Source organism: Ambystoma mexicanum, chromosome 1p, assembly GCF_040938575.1.
Source record: "Ambystoma mexicanum isolate Mex_15411 chromosome 1p, UKY_AmexF1_1, whole genome shotgun sequence".
NCBI classification, from domain to species: Eukaryota; Metazoa; Chordata; class Amphibia; order Caudata; family Ambystomatidae; genus Ambystoma; species Ambystoma mexicanum.
The window spans coordinates 1,493,510,993-1,493,533,540 of NC_090921.1; the positions used below are offsets into that span (position 1 = coordinate 1,493,510,993).

The 22,548-nt window shown below is 46.6% G+C and overlaps 1 protein-coding gene across 1 annotated transcript in view; it reads left to right on the forward strand.

The window, feature by feature from the left end:
* The window catches only part of LOC138456456 (palmitoyltransferase ZDHHC21-like), a 468,858-nt gene that overhangs the window by 130,377 nt on the left and 315,933 nt on the right, over positions 1 to 22,548 (forward strand). Inside the window, exon 3 of the mRNA XM_069607178.1 lies at positions 19,941 to 20,014. Within this exon, the coding sequence (XP_069463279.1) occupies positions 19,941 to 20,014 (74 nt within the window). The remainder of the gene's footprint in view (positions 1 to 19,940; positions 20,015 to 22,548) is intronic.

The window sequence follows — 22,548 nt, forward strand, 5'->3', positions numbered from 1 at the left end:
CTAATAACGTGCCTTGACTGATTTTAGAAGTGTGCAAAATAAAGCGCCCTGGTTGAATTTAGAAGTGTGCCTGATATCTCTTGAATTGGGTTGCCTAATATCCTCTCTGTCCAAAGTTGAATTTAGGAATGTACCTATTAGCGCGCCTTGGTTGAATTTAGAAGTGCGCCTAATATCCTCTCTGTGCAAAGCAGAATTTTAGAAGGGTGCCTAATATCGTGCCCTGGTTGAATTTAGAAGTGTGCCTGATAGCGTGCCCTTGGTTTACCTAGAAGTGTGCCCATTAGCGCGCCTTAGTTGAATATCCTCACTGTGCAAATTTAAATTTGGTTGCCTAATATCATCCCCACTGCAAAATTGTTTTGGCTGCCTATTATCCTCTTTCTGCAAAGTTGAACTTAGAAGTGTGCCTAATATTGTGCCCTGGTTGAATTTAGAAGTGTGCCTGATAGCGTGCCCTTGGTTTACCTAGAAGTGTGCCCATTAGCGCGCCTTAGTTGAATATCCTCACTGTGCAAATTTAAATTTGGTTGCCTAATATCATCCCCACTGCAAAATTGTTTTGGCTGCCTATTATCCTCTTTCTGCAAAGTTGAACTTAGAAATGTGCCTAATAGCGTGCCTTGGTGGAATTTAGAAGTGTACCTGATAGCGTGCCCTGGTTGTACCTAGAAGTGTGCCTATTAAGGTGCCTTGGCTGATTTTAGAAGTGTGCCTAATTTCCTCTCGGTACAAAGTTGATTCTAGAAGTGTATATAACGCCACCACTCTAGCATAGCGGGATTTGACAGTGCCCCTAATAACGTCACTGTACCAAAGTCTTGAATGTCTACCCTATATAGGGTGAGCGGGTGAAGTGGACGCCCTATATCGGGTGAAGTATGGGGATGGAACGGGTGAAGTATGGGGATGGAACGGGTGAAGGGTGCGGATTGGAACGGGCGAAGGGTGCGGATTGGAACGGGCGAAGGGTGTGGATGGAACGGGCGAAGGGTGTGGATGGAACGGATGAACTGACGTAGAATGGGTGAAGTAGGTGGAACGGGTGAAATGGTAGAACGGATGAAGTAGGTGAATGAACGGGTGATGTGCTTGGAACCAGCGAAGTGGGGGGAACTAGTGAAGTGTGTGGAACGAGTGAAGTGGTACAATTAGTTAAGTGAATGGAACGTGTGAAGATGACTTATGTGGATGGATGATGCATGGAGTAAGGATAACATGGGTAGAACGAATGAAAGGATCAGTGTGAAGATGACTTATGTGTATGGATGATGCATGGACAAAGGATAACGTGGCTAGAACGAATGACAGGTGTAGTGCATAAAATGGTGGAGGGCATAAAATGGTTGAAGTGCATGGAACGGATGGGAGTGCATGGAACGGATGGGAGTGCGTGGAACGGATGGGAGTGCGTGGAACGGATGGGAGTGCATGGAACGGATGGGAGTGCATGGAACGGGTTGGAGTGCACAGAATGGCGGGACGTACATGAAATGGTTTGGAGGGCATGGAATGTCTGAAAGAACACTGAAAGGAATGGTCTGAGTGCTTGAAACGGTCGTAATGCATGGAACAGTCGGAGTACATGGAACGGATGAAGTTCATGGAACGATTGGAGTTGGTGCGGTCTCAAGCACCTACAGTAAACCACCATACTCACATCTCCACGCTTACTCTCTTCTTTACACCACCACTCGAATAGAACACAGCAATACTATGACACTATTCGGTATAGCTGTTCTCATACCAACATCTGCCTCATACTCCCCATCACTCTAACTAAGCACTGCTGGCTACACACCCCCCAGCCAGGCGTTCTCCTCAGGCGTAACGCAGCCATGATCGGTCTGGATAATTCCTGCCAGAACTAACACATACTATTGACCTCCCAACCACCACACCTACCGCTAAGAAGCAGCTATGGCACAAATGCCATACCAGCTGCACACATATCCGGTGCTCACACGCACCTTTGACTCTCTCTACTCTCTCTACTGACTTGAACTTCGGTTCCCAAGGGCGTTCAACCTACCAGCGCCTTCAGACCATACCAATGGTATATAAAGCGCTATATAAATGCAAAGTAACATAACATAACATATGTAAATGTTAATGAAATTTAATTTGAAAAGAACTACACTTTACTCTTTCTTGGGACTTATGTTGGACTACATGGGCGCCTGCTATTCAGTTCACTTTGAAATTGGTTTGCAGGCTGCTCCAGAGAAGTGAATTACTGCCTTCCTTGATTTATTCTCCTGAATGTAAGCCTACTGCGAAAGCACAAATGAAATAGCCGACCCTTTACATCCATGCCTATGGAGTTTGTCAGACTCCACAACCAAAAGAAACAGAGTTCAAAATAACATTAAAATACATGAAAGAGTGTGGAAAAAAGGGTCTCACTCTCTCCAGGTTAAAATAATCAAGTCCTCAAAATCCAGCAAAGTTGCTAAGGGGTCTCTACAGAGGAATTGGCACATTTCCGAGAATTCTCCCTAACATGAGGCAATTTCAGCTCCAAGAAATGACAAGCCCTCAGCCACATCATCTGACCTAGCCTCAACAGTAACAGGGGTTTCGGGACTGGTGGTGTATCATTCCATATCTCCTCCCTCAAGTAGAACTGGGTGCACGCTGGTTGCAACACTCGGGTATCTTGGTTCTGCTGGTCCGACAGCCACCTAGTAACAACCTGTAGCTGGCATGCCACAAAGTATGCCTCAAAGTGGGGCACTTTTATCCCTCCTTGTTCATATGTCCTCTGCAATTTTGCCAGTGCCATCCAGCATCTTGTATTGTGCCATAGGAAGCTACGGCATATTGTGTCGAGCTTCTTCAAGAAACTTGTTGGTACATTGTATGGAACATTAGTAAAGTAGTGCAGAAACCTCAGGAGCACCACCATTTTCAGCAACGCTGTCCTCCCCATAACTGGGAGTGGCAATCTAGCTGAGAAAGTCATAGACTTCTCTATTTTATCTACCACTTCCAATGTGTTCTGTGCATGTTCTATCTTTGGATCATGGTAGAGATCACCCCCAGGTACCTGAGTGACTTAGTTTCCCACTTAATAGGTAGTACTGGCAATGTGTTTGGGGGGGGGGGGGGTTTCCCTGCGTACCCTGCAAAGGGGAATAAGCACGGTTTCAAATGGATTGCGTCCTCCCACGTATTCCTCATCTTGTGATAATTCGTTCTCGCCAGCTTCGCTGCTTCGGAAAAAAGAAATTCGGCAGAGGGCGCTGCGCTCGAGGCCGTGGCGTTGATTGTCCCTCGACGGGCTATGTACCGTGTCGACGTCACTGATGGTATAAGTAGCTCGAACCGCGCCCGTTGGCTTCAGTTCTGTTTTTTCGAGGAAATACTCGTGGAACATCCAGGCGTATGCTGTTACTGATAGGCCAATCATGATAGGAAATTGTAAGAAAAACAAACTGTACTGTGGGGTGGGCTGGGAGGGTCGATGAGGAATACGTGGGAGGAACATCCAATCGAAAGAACGTTACAGTTGGTAAGTAACTTGTTCTTCGAATGGATTGTGTCCTCCCACGTATTCCTCATCTTGTGATAGACTCCCATAGCAGTGATCAATTTGGAGGTGGGAGTGCTAGTTTTTGTTTTCATGGACAGAGTGAAGTACCGCTCTGGCAAATAGCCCCTCATTGGAGGAGGAGGCATCTAAGCAGTAATGCTTGATAAAAGTATGCATTGATGCCCATGTTGCTGCCGAGCAAATATCTTTTGCTGGTACTCCCCTCTTCAAAGCCGCAGAAGTAGCCATTCCCCTAGTGGAGTGAGCACGTAATCCATCCGGTGGGTCTTTTCCTGCTAATCTGTAGCATTCCAATATAGCTAGAATGATCCAGCGGGATATAGTTTGTTTTGTCACTGCTAACCCCAATTTACGACCTGTGTAACCCACAAAGAGTTGGTCGCCTTGACGTAATTTTGTCATTGAAATGTAAAAGCCGAGGGCCCTCTTGGGGTCCAGTCTATGTAATCTCTTCTTTTCCCAAATGAGGAGGAAGATAGAATGTTGGTAAAACAATTTTCTGCGACAAATGGAAGTCGGAAGCTACTTTCGGTAAGAAAGATGGTTTAACCTTCAGAACTACCTTGTCCTTGTAAAATGTGGTATATGGAGGTTTACATGGGAGAGCCTGTAGTTCACTAACCCTGCGGGCTGATGTTAATGCCACAAGAAGGACAGTCTTTAGTGTTAAACGCCTCAATGGACAGGAGTGCAGAGGCTCAAATGGTATACATGTCAGGAGTTTAAGAACTAAGTTTAAATCCCAAGTTGGAACATGAAAGGGTATTGGTGGATATAAATTTGTAAGTCCTTTCAGGAACTGTATTATTAATGGTATTTTAAAGTAAGAAACCTCTTCCGAGGAGCGCTTAAAAATGGACAGCGCAGCAAGATATCCTTTGATTGTCCCGATCTGGAGCCCCAGATTGGCTAGATGTAATAGAAAAGAAAGCACCATTGCTGTGCTACATTGAAAAGGGTCCACATCCCTATCTTTGCACCAATTACTGAACTTGTTCCAACGACACCGGTACAAGGATTTCGTTATTGGCCTCCTGGCTGAAAGCAAAATCTCCATTACGTCATCCGGAAGATCCCAACCCTTGTTTCTCAACCTCTCAGAAACCATGCATGAAGGTTGAGTGTGTTGACCTCTGGATGGAGAACACGACCTTCCTCTTGCAAGAGAAGATCCTCCCTTTGTGGAAGACGTACTGGAGGGCAGATGGACATGTCCAGAAGGTTTGGGTACCACGTCCTCCTGGCCCAGTCCGGGGCAATTAGGATCATGGTTTTCCTGAACTTTCTCAACCTCCTGATTACTTGAGGAATCACGGGGACTGGAGGAAACGCGTACAGCAGGGGAAAATCCCAATCCACTATGAATGCGTCTCCTAGAGCTCCTCTTGGGGGAAATTCCCTTGAGCAATACTGATCGCACTTCCGGTTTACTGTGGTTGCGAACAGATCCACTTAGGGGGCCCCTAAAGGGCGAAGATCTCCAGAAGGACTTCCTGAGCTAACTCCCACTCGTGGGAGACTGTGCTCTGCCTGCTCAGAGCGTATGCCGCCGTGTTCTGCTTTCCGGCTACCTGAACTGCCAATAGAGAGATTCCTTCTCGTATTGCCCAGAACCAGAGCTGCAATACCTCTCTGAACAGAGGTAGTGATTGTATGCCTCCTCTTTTGTTGAGGTAGAACATGGCCACTGTGTTGTCTGTCCTTATCAGGACATTATTTCCCTGTACAGAGGGCAGGAAGGCCTTTAGCGCTAGTCTGATTGCCCTCAGCTCCAATAGGTTGATGTGTAGTTTGGACTCCGATGGAGACCAACGTCTGCTGATTGTCCGATCGTTGGTGTAAGCTCCCCACTCCGTGAGTGAGGCGTCACTACTGTTATCTCCGGCCATGGTTGCCAAAAAGATTCTCCCTTGAGGATGTTGTCGTTGCAAGCGCACCATAATAGATCCTGAGCAACTGCGCTCGGGACTTGCAGAAGATCTGACATGTTCCCTTTGAATTGGCACCACTGAGTTCTGAGGGCTCGTTGGAGGGATCTCATTCTCAGTCTGGCCTCTGGCACCAGAAAAATGCAGGATGCCATGAGGCCGAGCAACCTCAGAAAATCGAAGGCCGGTAAATGCTGGGCTTTCTGAAATTTTGTTACCGTCTGCTGGATGTGGAGAGCTCTCACCTCGGGTGGCGAGGCTTTCCCCGAGGAAGTGTCCAAGACTGCTCCGATAAACTGGAGTTGTTGGGATGGTATCATGTGGGACTTCTTGAAATTGAGGGAGAAGCCCAGGTTCTGGAGAAAGTGGCAGGTGAACGACAGATGTTCCTGAGCTTGTTCTGGAGAATGTGCTCTGATCAGCAAGTCGTCCAAGTAGGGGTAGACGTGAATCCCCCCCTCTCCTGAGACTCGCTGCCACTACCGCCATCAGCTTGGTGAAAACTCTTGGAGCGGAGGTCAGCCTGAATGGCAGAACTCGAAACTGATAGAGCCGCCAACTGCGAACCTCAGGTATTTTCTGTGCTTGGGATGGATTGGCACATGAAAATAAGCATCCTGAAGGTCCAATGATACCAACCAGTCTTGGAGTTAGAGAGCCTGAAGGATCTGAGAAAGGGTTACCATCTTGAACTTGTCCATTCTGAGGAACTTGTTCAATTTTCTTAAATCCAAGCTGGGTCTCAGTCGTCCGTCCTTCTTCGGGATGAGAAAATAAGGGGAGTACCAACCCTTGTTCCTCTCGGCTACAGGTACATGTTCTATTGCACATTTCTCTAGCAGGGTTATAATTTCCTGCAAAAGGAGCGGTTCTGGAATTTTGGTAGAGCTGGCTCCCGGTGGATGATAGTGAGGTCTTTTTAGGAAGGGAAGGCAGTAACCTTGGGCTACTGTTTCCAGTGCTCAAGCATCTGAAGTAATGCCCCACCATTCTTTCAGATGCTGAGAGATTCTGCCTCCCACTGGTGTTTTGTATTATAAGACCCCAGAGATTTTTGGAGGCGGCTGCAGGAGCGGCTGAGGGCATAGATGCCGTTCCTAAAGATGGCTTTGTAGTCTTTCCTCGTCCACCACGAGTGACATTCCTTTTGCCCCTTTGAAAAGCCTGTCCTCTTCCTCTACCAACCGAGGAGTGGTATCGAAAAGGACGACCCCTCCAGGAAAATGAGCCCGAATAGGGTTTCTGAGGCAGTCGCATGGAGACACTAAGGGATTTAGCTGCCGCTTTCGAGGTCTGTAGTTTTTCTAGGCTCTCATCAGCCTTACTACCAAACGGCCTCGAGCCATCAAAGGGCATGTTGAGAAGTCTGGTCTGCACATCTGGTGCAAACCCCGACTTTCTCAACCACGTAACTCTGCGTAGCACTGTGCTTGATGCCATGAATCTGCTAATACTATCCGCAGTATCCAGTCCAGACTGGAGACATTCCCCCATTGCTTCCTTCCCGTCGTTGACTATATTCAGGAAGCCATCCCTTTCCTCGCCTTCCAGAATATATTCAGCCGCCGCCAAAATTAATTCCCACAGGTTATGTGTGAACCTGGCCAGGGTACAGGTGACATTGGTTGATTTCAAGGCCATGCTCCCCGAAGTAAAAACTTTACGAGCCCAAGCATCAACTTTTTTATCCTCCCTATCCAGAGGTATGGTCGGGTATGCTGTCTGCCTGGAAGTAGTAGCATCCTGAATAACCAGACTTTCTGGAGTAGGGTGTCTATTTAGGTTTTCTGGATCAGAAGTAGAAGTTCTGTACTTCTTTGGAAGATTGCTGTCTACTGCAGCAATGCTATCAGGTTTTTCCCAGTTCTTTTCAACTGTCCTTTGGAGCGCCCTATGGAAAGGGAGAACTGGATCTTTCCGGGGTCACCAGACTATAATGTCCGTCATATCATCTTGCTCAAAAGTAGGGGTGGCTCTTCCCAAACCCATATATTCCATCACCCTACTCCTCAAATTCCTGTACCCTGAGTCTGCATGTTCTGCAGGATCAGGTGCAGCAAACTACAATTCAGTTGATGTGTTAACACCACTAGCAGAATGCAGAGTTTCACATAGCTCTCTCATTTTAGTTTCAGGGTTTATAAGTTCCTCTGGAACTTGTCTAGTGCCATATTTTACTCCAAAAGGAGTGACCTCTTCAGCCTCTGAGCCAGATTCTTCAAAAATTGAAGACCTGGACCTAAAAAAATCTGACTTCTGTAAAGGTGTAAACCTTCTCCCTTCCTCCTGATTTTTCATCAGGGGTACAAGGAACCTTCGACACACTTCGACAAAGCCTTCGATAAGGGCGTCGAGGATAATATAGGCTTCGTTGTCAAAGCTGTCGGCGCCGATGGCACTCGACTTCGACAACTCTGCCTTTAATGAGGGATCGGAGAAACACTCAACGATTTCTCAACGATTTTTTGACTCTAGTTTTATGGGTACTACTGGGTTTTACCGCCGTAGTTCCAGACTTCCCTGTGGCGCGACCGGGGTATGGCTTTTCTGAGGTTTCTTTGAGGGGGTGCAGGCCACGTTCTCAAAGACCTGCATCATTTTTCTTCTAAAGCTCTCCCAATTTGAAGGGGAATCTGATCTTGTTGGACATCGAACCAATTCCGTCGATGTATTGGATGATGACGATGGAGATCTATGTCTCCTTTTTAGCTTTTTAGAAGAAGACGAAGAACATCGTCTCGACCTGCTACGAGATCGGGATCTCTTCGAATGTTTTTTATGATGTTCTGATTCTTTTGAATCAGACGATTTCTTATGTTTTTTAGACGAGGCTTTTGAAGTGCCTTTCGACGCCTCCCGCCCCACTGCTAACTTACTTTTCCTCTCACGGAGGGCCTTTTCCGTCATTGACTGACAGGAACCACAGTCGCTAGTTCGATATGATATGATATGGCATTTGTAACACGCCTATACACAAGTGTTTCAAGACTCTTAACCCAGACACCAAAGACAGATACGTTGAGGATCGGTGATAGACATCTTCGACCCGCAGTCGATACACTTCTTAAACCCAGTTTTGGGAGTCGAAGCGGTTGATGAAGACATTTTCTGACAGAAAATCTCGAAGCGCGCCGTTCACGAGAGCGAAGCAATCGGAAAAACGGAACTGAAGCCAACGGGCGCGGCTCGAGCTACTTATACTATCAGTGACGTCGACACGGTACGAAGCCCGTCTAGGGACAATCGACGCCACGGCCTGGAGCACAGCGCCCTCTGCCAAAAATGTCTTTTCCGAAGCAGCAAAGCTGGCGATAACGAATTATCACAAGATGAGGAATACGTGGGAGGAACATCCAGTCGAAAGAACGTTACAGTTGGTAAGTAACTTGTTCTTTTGTGCCTTAATCATAATACCGATAAGTCTGCATAGCGGTCTAGCTCATCTAGTATATACTGCAAATTGGTTTCTTGGTGCTGTAAATATAACAACATATCATCTGCATATAAGGAAATCAAATTATTCACACTGTCACTGTTATGCCAGCCTCATGGTATTCCTTCCGAGATGCACTGCCAATGGTTCCAGTGCTAATATAAATAACATAGGGAACCCGGGGCAAGCCTGCCTACTGCCTTTCTCCAGGAGTCATTGGTCCGAAATGTGGGAGCTGGTCTTGACCCTTGCCATTGGGCTTCTGTATAGCAGCTGCACCCATTTCATGTATGTCGACACCACTCCGAAGCTCTTTAGGACTGCCAGTAGCCACAGTCATCTGACTGAATCAAATGCTTTGACCACATTGAGCAAGGCTGCCGCATATGTATGCAGACTATCTTGGGTTTGTCAATGATATGATGTAGTCTCCTCAAGTTGCATGTGATAGTTATGTCTGGGACATACCCCGATTGATCTGTGTGTATAAGCTTAGATATTGTTGGCTTAAGCCTGTTGGCTAGCAACGCTGTCAATATTTTGCTATCCTGATTAAGTAGTGATGGGGGTCTGTAAGATCCACAATCAGTGTCTGGCCTGTTTGGCTTCAATAACGGTACAATGATGGACTCTTGCAGCGACCTTAGTAGCATGCCTGTCTTCAGCGCCTCATTCAGCATTGCTAGCATCAGAGGTAGCGTCTCTGTCATGTATTCTTTATAGAATTCACTAGGTAACCCATCTGCCCCTGGGGCCTTACAGGTCGGCAACCCTCGAATGGTGGCTTCAAGCTCCTCTCTGGTTATGGTGGCCTCTAGCTTACTTGCTGCTACTGCATCCAACTTGGGGAGCTCGATCTGTTGAAGTGCCTCTTCTATGTCTGCTGACTGGGTGTCTGATGTCTCTGCATATAGCCCCATGTAATACTCTTGGAATCGCTTGTTTGTGTCTGCCTGTGTCCTAACTATCTCCCCATTTTCGCCCATAATCTCCCGTACCATATCCCTTTTAACCTCACTTTTATACAGCTATGCTAGCATGCGTCCCGGCTTGTCTCCTTCGGCCTGCTGACTACATATTTCTTGTAGTTTTCCCAGTCTATCCCAATGTTCCAAGCATTCCTGTTGCAGGTGAATAACTTCTTGGGCCCTGTCTTTAGGCATGTCGCCAGTACCATCAATGCCTGTTAATTTGACTTCTGCTTTAAGTAAGTCCCTTTCAATACTGGCTTGCAATTCTTTCGCTTTGGCTATCGCCGTCCCCCTGATCACAACTTTAAATGCTTCTCTTAACGTAGCAGCCAAATCCACACTACCTTTGTTGTTTTGAAAGTAATCCTTCACCCCCTCTTGCATGTGCTCCCAGAACATCTGATCTCTTAGGGATTCGCTCATAAGCCTCCATGTCGGGATTCTTGCTCTAGGGAGGAGTGGTGTGGGGGGGTTCTACCAAGGCACTACTCGTGGAGCATGATCTGATAACACCTGCGCTTTATATTCAGCCAATGTGAATTCACTTAGAGTTTTGTCCCCTTTAAAGACATAGGGCCTCATCACGAGTTGGGCGGTAACGCTGGCGCTAACAGCGCCGGCGCTATCTGCCCTACTGCCAAACCCCCCGGCGCTATTAGCGCCGGATCATGGGTTTGGCGGTAATGGAATTCCCCATTCCCCACTGAGCCCATTCGGGAATGCCCCATCCCCCATTGGGCTCAATGGGGAATTTTCGCGCTAATACCGCTGGCGGATTTCCCGCCGGCGGTATGAGCGCACATTTTCGGGGGATTTCCCCCAAGCTCAGAGCTGGGGAGAAATCCGCCGAAGCCCTGATTTGGTGGACCCTTAAATCCGGCGGTAATAGCGCATTCGCCAGATTTAAGGGTTACCGCCAAACTCGTGATGAGGCCCATAGTCTAGTGAATAAATCATTGTCAGCCGTGTAATCGGAGTAACCTCGGGCTCGCAGATGCTGGTACCTCCATATATCAGACAACTTAAATGCTTGGAGTAATGTATTCAAGGCTTTGGCCACGGGACCCGGATTAACCGCCTTATCTGATCTGTCTAATGCCGGGTTCAACGTGCAATTGAAATCCCCTCCCCCACACTAATGTGCAATCTCTGTATGTCCCTATTTGCGGATGCAGTGACCGGAAGTAGGCTGCTGTGTTGTGGTTTGGAGCATAGGCAATGATATTGCAGAGTTCTCTATGTTCTATCATTCCCTGTACTACGATCATCATCCTCCCTCCATCGTCTCTAGGGGTCTTAAGGACTTTGAACGGCACAGCCCGAGCAACCCATATTAGGGTGTCCCTCGCATATGCAGAATATGATGCGCCCACTGTCATACCACTCCATTTCCTAGCCAATACAGTTCGTTTTTCATTTGTGAGGTGCGTTTCCTGGAAGAGTGCTATGTCAATCTTCTGGCACCACAAATCGGTCATTATTCTATTCCGTTTAATTTAACTATTTCGCCCTCTAACATTCCATGAGACAATTTTATGTTCCGCCATCATGGTCTGTCATTCCTGCACGTCTCGGTATTCCGTTATACACAGTAGGCGTTTCTTGTATGTATCCATAGGCTAACCCCCAACTAACTACCCCAACTCCCCAACCCTTCCCCCTCCCAATGATTGCCCAGCTCAACTCCTTGTGGTCAGGAACCTCTGGTTCTCGCTCCCTCCCTCCAGTTGCTTGTCCTGGTGGCGGGGTACTAGTATCCGTAACCAAATCCACTCTTCGGTGAAGAACACTTCCTTGCAGTACGTTCCTGGTCGGGAACTCCTGCCAGTTCCTGCTCCTCGCAATATTGGTAGTGCCTGAGCTATGTACAGAAAACACAAAACCTTCACTTCCGGCCGCAGTTAGTCTAAATAGTCCAGCATCTTCCTCCTTGTTTCTTCGTGGGTTCCTACCGCGTGTCTCCCACGTCCACCAATGGTACGGCCCTTCCCGATGGCATATTTTGCGTGTCCTGCATTTATTACTTTCAGTCATATTGAGTACAGCAGCATGTATTTGAGGCTCGCTTCCCGCATCCTCCTCTTTACTGATGTAAAGTTCATCCTCTGTCTTTCCACCTGCATGGTGTAATCCGGGTATGCAGTAATAATGGCTGATGTGCGCTGTATTGTGCCTACTTTTATGGAAATGTTCAAGCATTTATTTATTTATATAAAAATATTGTAAAGCGCACTACAGCCCATAGACATTGAGGCGCTGGGATCGATTCTCTATCTTTGTAGTTCAGAATTCGGGCTAAAATGGGCGGAATGGCTATCAGTGCTGGTTTCCTCGTCAGGGACCTATGTGCCCTCTCAACTGTGAAGCCTTGGGTGAGGGTGCCTGGGCCAATTTCTTGTAACAACATATTTTCTATAAAATTGGTGGGGTTCGCACCCTCCTCTCCTTCAGGAGTCTAATCATTCTGACATTATTACGTTTATCCCTTCCTTCTGCATCCCCCACTCTGTCCTCCAGATTCTTCACTTGCTGCTGTAATATCGACACATCCCTCGAGGGGTCTCTTGAGACCTGCAGTGTATACTGCAGGTTCCTTTCTAGAGCTCCTGTGCGATCTGCGAGTGCCTGGACATCTTGCCTCAAAAGGTTAACGTCCAGACTGATGGCATCCATCTTTGACTCTTAACGCCACTTTTAATGATGCAATGGCGTCCAGCACTAACTGGTCTCCTTTCATCTGAATCAGTTTACCTTGTGAAGATGAGGTCCGCAGCGTAGCGGTTTATGTTGTATTTGTGGATTTAGTAAAGTTGTCTATCGTGGGTGTGAAGACTGGAGGAGGGTGTCTATACTTCTTCTCTCTATATGGTAGAGGAGAGGCACAGAGGACCCCAGCCAAGATTCTCTATTAAGGTAGCAATGGACGAGCAATCAAGGCCTAGCTTCTCAGGAGGTGATGCATGCTGGTTCTTCAGTACAATGTAGTCCCCAAGCCCCCGCAAAGGAATGTCCACACACTGTATTACTGAAAACAAAGTCTTTACATAATTAATATTCAAAGGTATGTACACTATCACAATAACTCACTTTGTACTCAGAAGTCAACGCTGGCAAATATATACAATTCTAAAGTGGTACCACCAATATTATCAGACCTCTTTAAAGTGCATCAACTATACTGTTAAAATGTCACACAGATCCATAAAAAGGAAACCATCAATAGAGAGAGGAGGGAAAGCAAGATGGTTGAAACAATAGGCAGAATACTGAGTCAGTTACCTAAACACAGTTCTGTGTGGAGATCCCCCCCACCTGGGCAACCTGTAAAATAAAGATATAGCACAAGCCCAGTCCATATATTGATCAATAGTCTTATTTCCTCCTATAATGTTTTTACCCCCCCCAATGTACCTGGTGGAGCAGAGTTCTTCGAAGAAGCGTCGATGGATCCTTCTTGAGCGACCCCCTTTCAAGCAGGAGTCACGGATCGTCGAGAGGCGTCGAAGAAGATGAACTTGGCGTTGACGGCGTCGATGAGAAGTTTGAGGGTGCCGAGACCACGGTGTTGATCGAGGCGGTGCTAGTCAGACACGTCCTGCGAGGATGAGGTGTGCGGGGCACCTCAGCGTTTGATAGTTCTGGACCGCAAAGAGTTTCAGAAGAACTGTGGCCCAGCAAGGGCGTCGAGTCGTCGGAGTCTTTGTGGCCTTCAGGTGGCGGGAAACCCACCGGCGGATTCTCTTCGGCGGCCTCAACTCTCTCCGTCAGGATAAAGCGGTCGTCGGTGCGGACAAGGGAGTCCTTCGATTCAAATGTTCTTAGGCAAAGGAGCGGGCGGCTCCGCTCGTCGGCGGCACGGCGTCAAGCGGTCCCCTCTTCTGGGGCAACACGACTTCGATGGGCCTCCAGCGGTTACACAAACATGCGAACCCTGGTCGACGGCAATGGACTTCGACGGCTGCGAAGTCCGGGTGCTTCACTTCGAGCTCCTCGGCGATCCCGTCACCGGTCGGCAGCCTTTCGAGGGTCTGATTTCCAGGGAGCTTCGGCGAAGGTCAGTGGTGCTCGATGGTCCCTCGGAGCATGGGAAGAGGGCGCCTTACCAGGTCCTCTCTTGGATCAGTCTTCGATGAATTCGGCAGCTTTCAGATCAGGTCGAAGCAAATGCAACAGCAAGTCTTCTTCTTCCAGCTGGGCGTCGAGGATCAGCAGTTCCAGTTACTCTTCAAGTGTAGACACAGCTTCTGAACAATTTCCAGTGGTGAGAGGTCCCCAGATATACTATCCTGTCTCTCATCCACAGTGCTGGGTCACACTCCGCAGCCAATCATACAGATGGGCATTCATGCAGTCAGTCAGCCAATCAGGCACACAGTGCATTCAGGCCATCCTCCTCCCTCTCAGACATTCACAACCAGGAATGTGGATTGGGACAAGTACCCAGCCATTCAACACTACACACTGTATTCAGGCCAGTTTCGAGCAGGGCTGTCTCAGTCTTTGCCTCTCATACCAGAAACCAGACAGCCACAACAAGAAGTGCATATTGGTCACTGGGAAGGCTCCAGCCAGTCTGGACTGGACTTCACAACAACACCATATATGGAACTTCCACCCAACAAGCAGTCAGGGGGAAGGGACAGAGTCAGGGCTTCCCAGGACTTTGGAAACACAAGGTAACAGGCAATAGAAAGCAAGAGGCCACAGGGGCCACCTTGTTTTCCATCAGGAATCAACTGATTCCAATGGCAGGGCCTGGGTATCCCAAAATGGAGGATACTCGGAGCACCTGTCAAATTCAGCATGGAGCTGCCACCAGCCCATACCCTGCTCTGTGGGCCACCCACAGGTGCCCAAAAAACATACACTAGGGGCACAGGGTTGTACCCCCACACATGGGTGCCATAAGGGTATCCCATGGGTCTGTACACCAAACCAAAAACAGGAAGAGCTGCACTGCCAGGAGTCTCACATGGACTCCTGGGCAGAAAACAATACAGAACACAATGAAAAAGGACTACAGGACAAGGACAGGGAGGCCCTGTCTCTCCAATGCATTTCCAGCATCACAGTGGGTTGCTTTGCTCTTCTGCATTTTGGACGCCATAGTAAGTTTCCAGGTCCGGTTCTTCTGCCTCGCCTTGGTTCTGCACTCGTCGCTGGCCATTTCGTTTATCACTCCCCATTGTTGGATGTCGGCTGCTTGGAATATCCAGTGCAATAATATTGTTGATGCCACTGTCTGGGTAGCTGCTGATCAGTGTGACCACTCCCGTCCAGTGTCTGGTATGGTGCTACCCTTCTAAAAGGCGGTTTAGCGCACAGTTGCGTGACCCCTTTTGGGCAATGTCTATTATAATCTCGTCCCGGCAGGTAGTTGCTGTTGGCCCTCGCTTTTATGTGCTTCCCGCTAGTGGGACCTATTATGGTGGCACTCCCCTCGGCAGGGTGCACAGTGGCTTCTTGAGAATTGGCTGTGGTCCTATAGGCCGCCGCTTGAGCTGTAACATGAACTTCCCCTGCTCAAGGGACTTCCTGTGCCCTGCTGTTGTCGAGTGTAGTCCCCGGTTCACCCAGCATGTGGCTCATTGCACCCTGTCTAGCCCTCTCGCTGGATCGGATATTTTGTAGAAGCATTTGCATTGTTTAAATTGGAGAGAAAGTTGTGAAATGCTACTTTTAAGAGATGTTCTTTCCACGTTTTTTGGTACATTGGTGTGCTTTATAACCGGGTAAACATTCCAAGCTACTGGTCAGCCTTAAATAGTCATTTACCACCTCAATTCTATACATACATACGTACATGGAGCCCACCATTTCTTACTCACCAAGAGCCCATTATCACTAGCCAATGGCGAGTGCAAATTTGTAGCCCTTGTTTAGTTTACACATTTGTGCTATACTGTTATTGTGTTTTGTTGCCAATGTTTGTTTGAAGAATATACTAAATATATTCAACAAGGTAGCAGGCGCCCCTCTCTCGGAAGAACAGGGCATGATAATCTGTTCAGTGGTTGTTAACCACATTGCGAGGTCGCAGCCATCTGCTTTTTGCTCACTGTACCTTTCACAGATGGGAAATATGCATTTGCATATCAGTCTTTGTCCCGCCCGTATGGGCAGTCCAGCACCGAAATGCTATGGCAATTCCTCTCTGAACAGAGTATCATGCCAAGTTCTTTCAAGAGAGGGGCGCCTGCTACCTTTTTTGTATATACTAAATATAGTTTCCAATAAATAGTATCTGGTATGGATCTTTTTGTTTAAGCAGTCCTTGTTCGAATTTAATAATACCAGCATAATGTATTGGCAGTCTTCTAATATAAACCTTTTATGAGGCTCCTAAACCACCACACATGGATTTTCATTTTTGAAAAAAATAAAGATTGGGTATTAAGTATTCACATTGATTGGGACTATTGCCCGTGATATAGACGATATGGAACTGGTGGGAGGGGCCATTTGCCATTTGTGTTCTTCATTCATCGTGTAGCTTTTTCGAGTGGAGTGGATCATTAGTGGGGAGCAAGGTAGAGGGGCAGGGCATCACTCGCTAATTTATGTTGCCTTGCCAGCTGTTGCTTAAGGCTGGCAAGGACAAGCAGTAGTCAACAAATGGGAAGAGGAGACAGGGGCGCGCAAGGCTGACTATTTTCTTCTCCTGCATAATTGTATATCGGTAGTTCACCACTCTAGGGGGCTATAGGTCTGCAGTTTTTGTTGTTTCGCTCGTTGTGGGAGATTTCTAGATGTGTGTTGGGGTCTTGAATAGGTAGGAGCTTTACATGGTGAGCAAGTGAGTTTGCCTCCCACCAACGCTTATTATGTTTTTGAGATATAAAATGATTTCACATTGAATTTGCTGAATATCCTTTTTGTAATGAGATCCAAGCTGCCAATAAGCAAAATAGCATATATGCCCCAAAGCACATGCTGCTGTTGGACGAGTTGGGACTGGCACCCCAAAGCTGGAGAGAAAATTGGATACAGAAATGGTAAGGGAGTCTTACACAAACGAGAGAATTGGCTGAAAGTAGACGAGCAGAAAAGGCAGCAAACCGAACAAAGAAGGGAATACAGCTAAAACCAGGCGTGTCCCAACTTGAGTTGCACTCAGAATGGTTGCAGGGTTACTCGCAATGTCGAGTGAAGCTCCAGCCTTCTGAGTGATCTACTGATGCAGTGCCCCACTTAGAATGCTTATGGAAAGAACCATCAAGATTGGACTTTTTTGTGAACGGTCTACAAGGCACACACAATAAAGCCCTACTCACAAGTTACTAGTCCAGCAGGAATGGAACAGTGATTTCCTCCTGAAACAGTAGCCAGCACACTATTAACAAATATGGCACAATGAACAACACAGAGATGAGACGAAGGAAAGGGGCGGCCTTCTGAAACGATTAGTAGCCAAACTCTTTCCATAGGAATAATATGTGAGAAAAATAACAATAACATAAGTTTAAATATCCAGGGGGAAAACAGGACTTCTAAATAAACGAGGTTCAAAATAGAAAAGAAAGAGCACGAGCATTAACATAACGAATGCACACTAAGAGCACATGTGCTGAGGACTGTAACTGTAAGCTGGAAACTATGGACTAGAATCGAGGAACCGAATACTGAACTACAAACTGGTCACATGGAATCTAGTCAGAAACTATTCGATCGAATTCATGGAACTGCAGACAAACTCTGGACTGGAATAAAAGAAACTTTGGACTGAAACTCGACTGGAAAGAGAGACTGCAGGCAAGGAACAAGGACAGTGGGGCTCGGGGGAGGGGGCGTTTGGAGGGGAGAGAGGGAGAGAGAGAGAAAGAGAGAAAGAGAGAAAAGCTATAGACACAGGAGCACAGGGCTGCAGTCGGGCAACAAGGACAGTGGAACATTCGCGGGTTCTGACAACCGTAAAATGGCTAAGCAGGAGATCACGGCACAAATGAACTGGAACACGCTGAGTGGAAGAAAGTGTTCCTCCAGGCAGCTGCTTAGGTACTGGAACACACTGGACCGAAACCTGATCAGTAGTGCCACCTCCCCCTCTTAACTTCAAAAAGTGAAAACAGAGCAAGCTTATTGGACTTCTAGGGGTTGTAGTTCTCAAGCACTTACATGGTAATATGCCTTTTTTCAAAATATGCATTGTGGGACATATGGTTTTTGCATCCAATAGAGAATTTCCAAATGGCATGTAAAGCCAGAAATAGGAAGGAATATGAGTCAAGATGAATTGTTATGATGTATTCCTCCTCGCAGCTTCAACGATCTTGTGATGTTATTTAATTTAAATTTAATTTTTAATTTAAAAAAGTTTGATGTTTTGGGTTGATTTGGTGGTCACGAATTTACTTATAGAGTAAAATAAAAATGCCTCAAACCAGACTACAAGGCAGAACTAAATAAGAGCGCTCGGCTCTCAGAGTCCAAACTGAAATGTCAACAGTCCAAAGCTTACTTCTAACTTGCCCTTATTAGTTGTTAGTTATTTCCAATGCAGTTCCACACATATACTTCCCTTTGAATCTGTACACATGTGCTATTGTTTGCACAAATATTTCATGCATGAATATATCCCTACACCCGGTACCTTAATTCCCAGGCTTTCGATTTCTGCGGTCTGGTGTCGAGACCCAGCAGCTTTGCTTTAGCTCTGCTTTTTTCTTCCTGACTCCACAGCGGAGTCACTCCAGGTGTCTGGTGAACTCTGGCTGTTCAGCATCGCTTGCCTGGTGGGAGATTTCACATCTCTTGCTCCTGTTGGTTTCAGCATTGTTTGTGAAGCCCCAGGCCCACCATAGATCTCCTGTGTCCATGCCATAACGATGGCTTTCTCTTCTCTCAATCGATTCAGCATCAGATTTCATAGTTGATCCAGCATTACTTGAAGTCAATAGAAAAGATGTTTGACTAAGTATAGAGGATAATCCCATTTACGCAGATATTGTTGCTGATATCGGGAGTTCCTCATGGGGAGTCACTCCCAGTGAGGTCCCACTTACCCAGACCCCTAAAGAGGGTCTTGTGGAGCTTGCTCACCTCTCTAACCCCACGGGGGTGGCTCACTCCTTGGGAGAAGGGGTGAATACTATTGATTTGTCACACTTCCTAAATGTGAACTGAATTTCTTTTTTAGTTTTGGCTATTATGTGGCAATAACATGCCACCTAATAAGCTGAAACTATTGCATTAGAGTACAGCTATGGAGAAATGGCATATGAGGAGGGACACAAAGCTAATAGTTGTTTGGTTATTTACCTACCCATTGACTGCACATGGTCATGCTAATCCCTACGGCCATTGCCACTCATTTATTGCCCCTTCCAAAACACTTCCTCTTGGGATCTTTGTGAGCAAGCTTTATCAAGCCTTACCATCAAACTTTGTGCTTGAACTGCCTACCTGCCAGTATTTTTTCGAAAGTCTTTTGAGAGTTAATGACTTAATTGGAGCTGAAAACTCACTATTGGTGTAATAAAAATTCTCTTAAGCAGGTCTACCTTCAGCCAATCAATTTATAAGCATTATGCGTGTTTTTCACTGAAGTCCTATTAAAAACATGCATTGGCAAAGCCAACAGTTTTGACTTGTGTATAACTATTAGGCATTTTCCAGGGACTACCATTATATGCCCATGTGCTAGCACCATTTTGCAGCTGGTACCAATGATGGCCAATTAATCCCACTATGGGAGTGCCTGGGATAAACCCTATTCATGCCTACACAAAAGCCAAAACCTTTGGCATTGCCAATGTGTTTGTTTTTTGGTTCTGGGGCGTGGGCAGGCTTTGCCTCCCCCCCCCCCCCAAGCCCCCCCAAAAAAATCCTAACTCATGCATTTACAAAGCCATTAAATATTAGACATGAGACATGCAATTAAATTGTAAATGATTGTTTTGTAGAAAGACGCGCAATTCACTCATTGTCCCAAAATTCAATAAAGCGATTTGACAGCCACTTTCTCCACTTAATTACTAGACTAGACGTTGCTTTTATAGGCACCTTTTCTTAAGTACTTAACTTGTTTGCTGCCTCTGCTTTGTTTCCATCAGGTCGTGTACCGCTACCCGTCACAGCCATAGATTTCTCTGACCTCCGTGGGGGGACACCTCGCACAAACGAACGGGTAAGTCTGTATGTCTCTCGCTCTCTCCGTCTTTCTGTAGGTAGTGGAGCATGGCATTGCATGTAGTAGTCAGACCCTCCAGCTTATAGCGATTTTGCGAACCCCGCAAAATGCTGCGAAAACGGCAGTGTTGCGCAAAAAAACACAAAAAAATGCTAAAACTACAATAAAAAAAAAATCCTCAGGGTGCCAGATTCTCAAAACTCATCAATGCAAGAAATGAAATGCGCAAACACATCACTTGCGCCCAGAAAAAGAGCAGCTCAATCCACAAGGGACACTTGAATGGGCACATTTTACTAAAATGTAAAGTGCCGGTAAAAACAGCACGGCTGCTGCCAGAGTCATTTTTTTTTCTGGTGGTCCCTCCAGCCAGACGCTGGAAAAAAGAAAATCCCCATTCCCATCGAGTCCCATTAAACTCAATGGGAATGGGGAGGACGGATGCACTGGGCACTGTGTGCAACAGTGCCGGTGCATCCATTAAGGTCCACGAGCGGGTGCCATTCTGTCTGCCAGGTCAGACCTGGCGGGCTGAAAGGCACCTGCTCGCAGAACTCATAGTTTACCGGTCCGGAAACCACGGTAGCAGCAAGTTTACCGGTACCGTTCTTTCCGGACCGGCAACCTCATAATGATCCCCAGGTTCTTTCTTGACCCGGTCATGCATTTTTTTAAGGTATGAACCGCTGCTATGTCACTTGCATTTCTGTTCCTCAAACAGGATAGAAATGTGTTTTTTTTTTTTTTTTGGGTCGCATTTTACAGTGGACGCGTTGGGAGCTTGCAGAACACTGTCGGGAGAGTGCTCCAATTCAAGGTACTACCCATTTTGACCACCACAAATCAATCAAATGGTACAATTTGACCTATTTCGCCAGTACCATTCGATCGATTTTTATAAATACCCAACATGTGGAGCAGGGGTTGAGGGGGTGTCACCCGCTCCTTATGTTCAGTATTTTGGCCTTGGGGTTTGCAGGGGTGGCCCCCGCTTCCTCAAAATTGGAGGCGGGGGTCTGCAAACAAAAACAAAAAAAAAGGGACCCTGCGGCGGCGGATCAATCCGGTGTTAGAGGGACTGATCTGACACCGCAGGGTTGGAGGGGAAGTGGCAGCGACCAAGCATTTAACTAGGGGTTGGTGGTGAAAAGTACATTTTGGGTTGTTCGGCTGAAGTGCAAATCTATTTGCAGCAAAATTGAATAAGGTCAATTCCGCCCGCAAATAATTACACTTCTGTCAAACAACCCAGAACCCTATTCAAGGCAGCTGTCCAGCGCATAATTTGCACTACAGTCCATCCTCGTGGAAAAGCGAAGGTCGCTTTTGAGAATAAGGTGACCTGCTCATTTCCAAAAATGGGCCATCTAAAAATAGCATATCCTCGGCTTAAATGTCCCATTTTTTTTTTTAGGATCATGGTCAAAATCTACATTTTAAAAAAATGGTCACACTATGAAAGGGAAAGGAGAGAGAGAGAGAGGAAGAGTGATGGGTGAGATGTGACGTGATAGGCAAGAAAGCAGAGGGAGAGCAGTGGGTCAAAGGAGGAAGTGCACAAGAGAGCAGAGGAAGCAGTGATGCGGTGGGCCAGAAATCTGAGAGCGAGCGGAGGTACAGAAAGTAGATGGAGCGTGTGGTCAGGGGGAGCACTGAGCCAGAAAGCAGAGAGGAAGCGGTTGGCCGGAAAGAGGCAGTGAGCTGTAAATTGGCGAAAAAAGATGAGTGAAGAGTGTGATAGAATGGGAGAAAGGATGCAAGATGCAGAAGCAGCACAAAAGAATGAAGGACTGTATATTGCGGCAGGAATTGCTTGTAAGGTGTGAGTTGGGAGTATGTTTTGGAGTTTGGCTGGGGCGGGCGAGTGCAAATTGTGACTTGCCAGTGTGACATAGAATGTTAGTATTTGTATGACAGAGTGAGAGGTTCAGGAATGCAAGTTGTAATGGGGAGTTGGTGAGCTGTGTGATGTGTGTTAGTGAGAGAGGTGTGTGGGTGTTTGGGGGATTTGAGAACATAGAAGGGAAAATGTTTCAGCATTACAACTGATAATGATCAATTTAGATAATACTATTAAATAGGCATGCACATTAAAATAAAAATGTAGCCAAAACAAAAAAACTTCTGCCAAGCCAGAGACATTCGGGATTCTTCCTATTAAATTAATACAAAAGATGCATAGTAATGACACCTAACTCTCTTTTAGCCTTGCATTCTGCCTCTTTCGTACAACCTGGCAATCTTACAAAATCCAGATAATACAAAATGTCCCGCAAAAATGCAGCAATAAATAAAGGTTTGTGCCGCCAAATTTGCCAATCAATGCCGCAAAATTTGCCATTTCATGCCGCAATATCCTGACAGTTGTGCTTTTGTTATGGTGTTAGCATGTTTTGTGAGAAAAGGATTGACCATAGTCTGTGCTTGAAATGGATAAAAGAAGTGGAGGTACTCGCCATTCCTGCCCTGTGTTACAGTGGTTTTGCACTATGGAATTTGGGCTGTGGTTAAACTTGCATTCCATAGGCTAC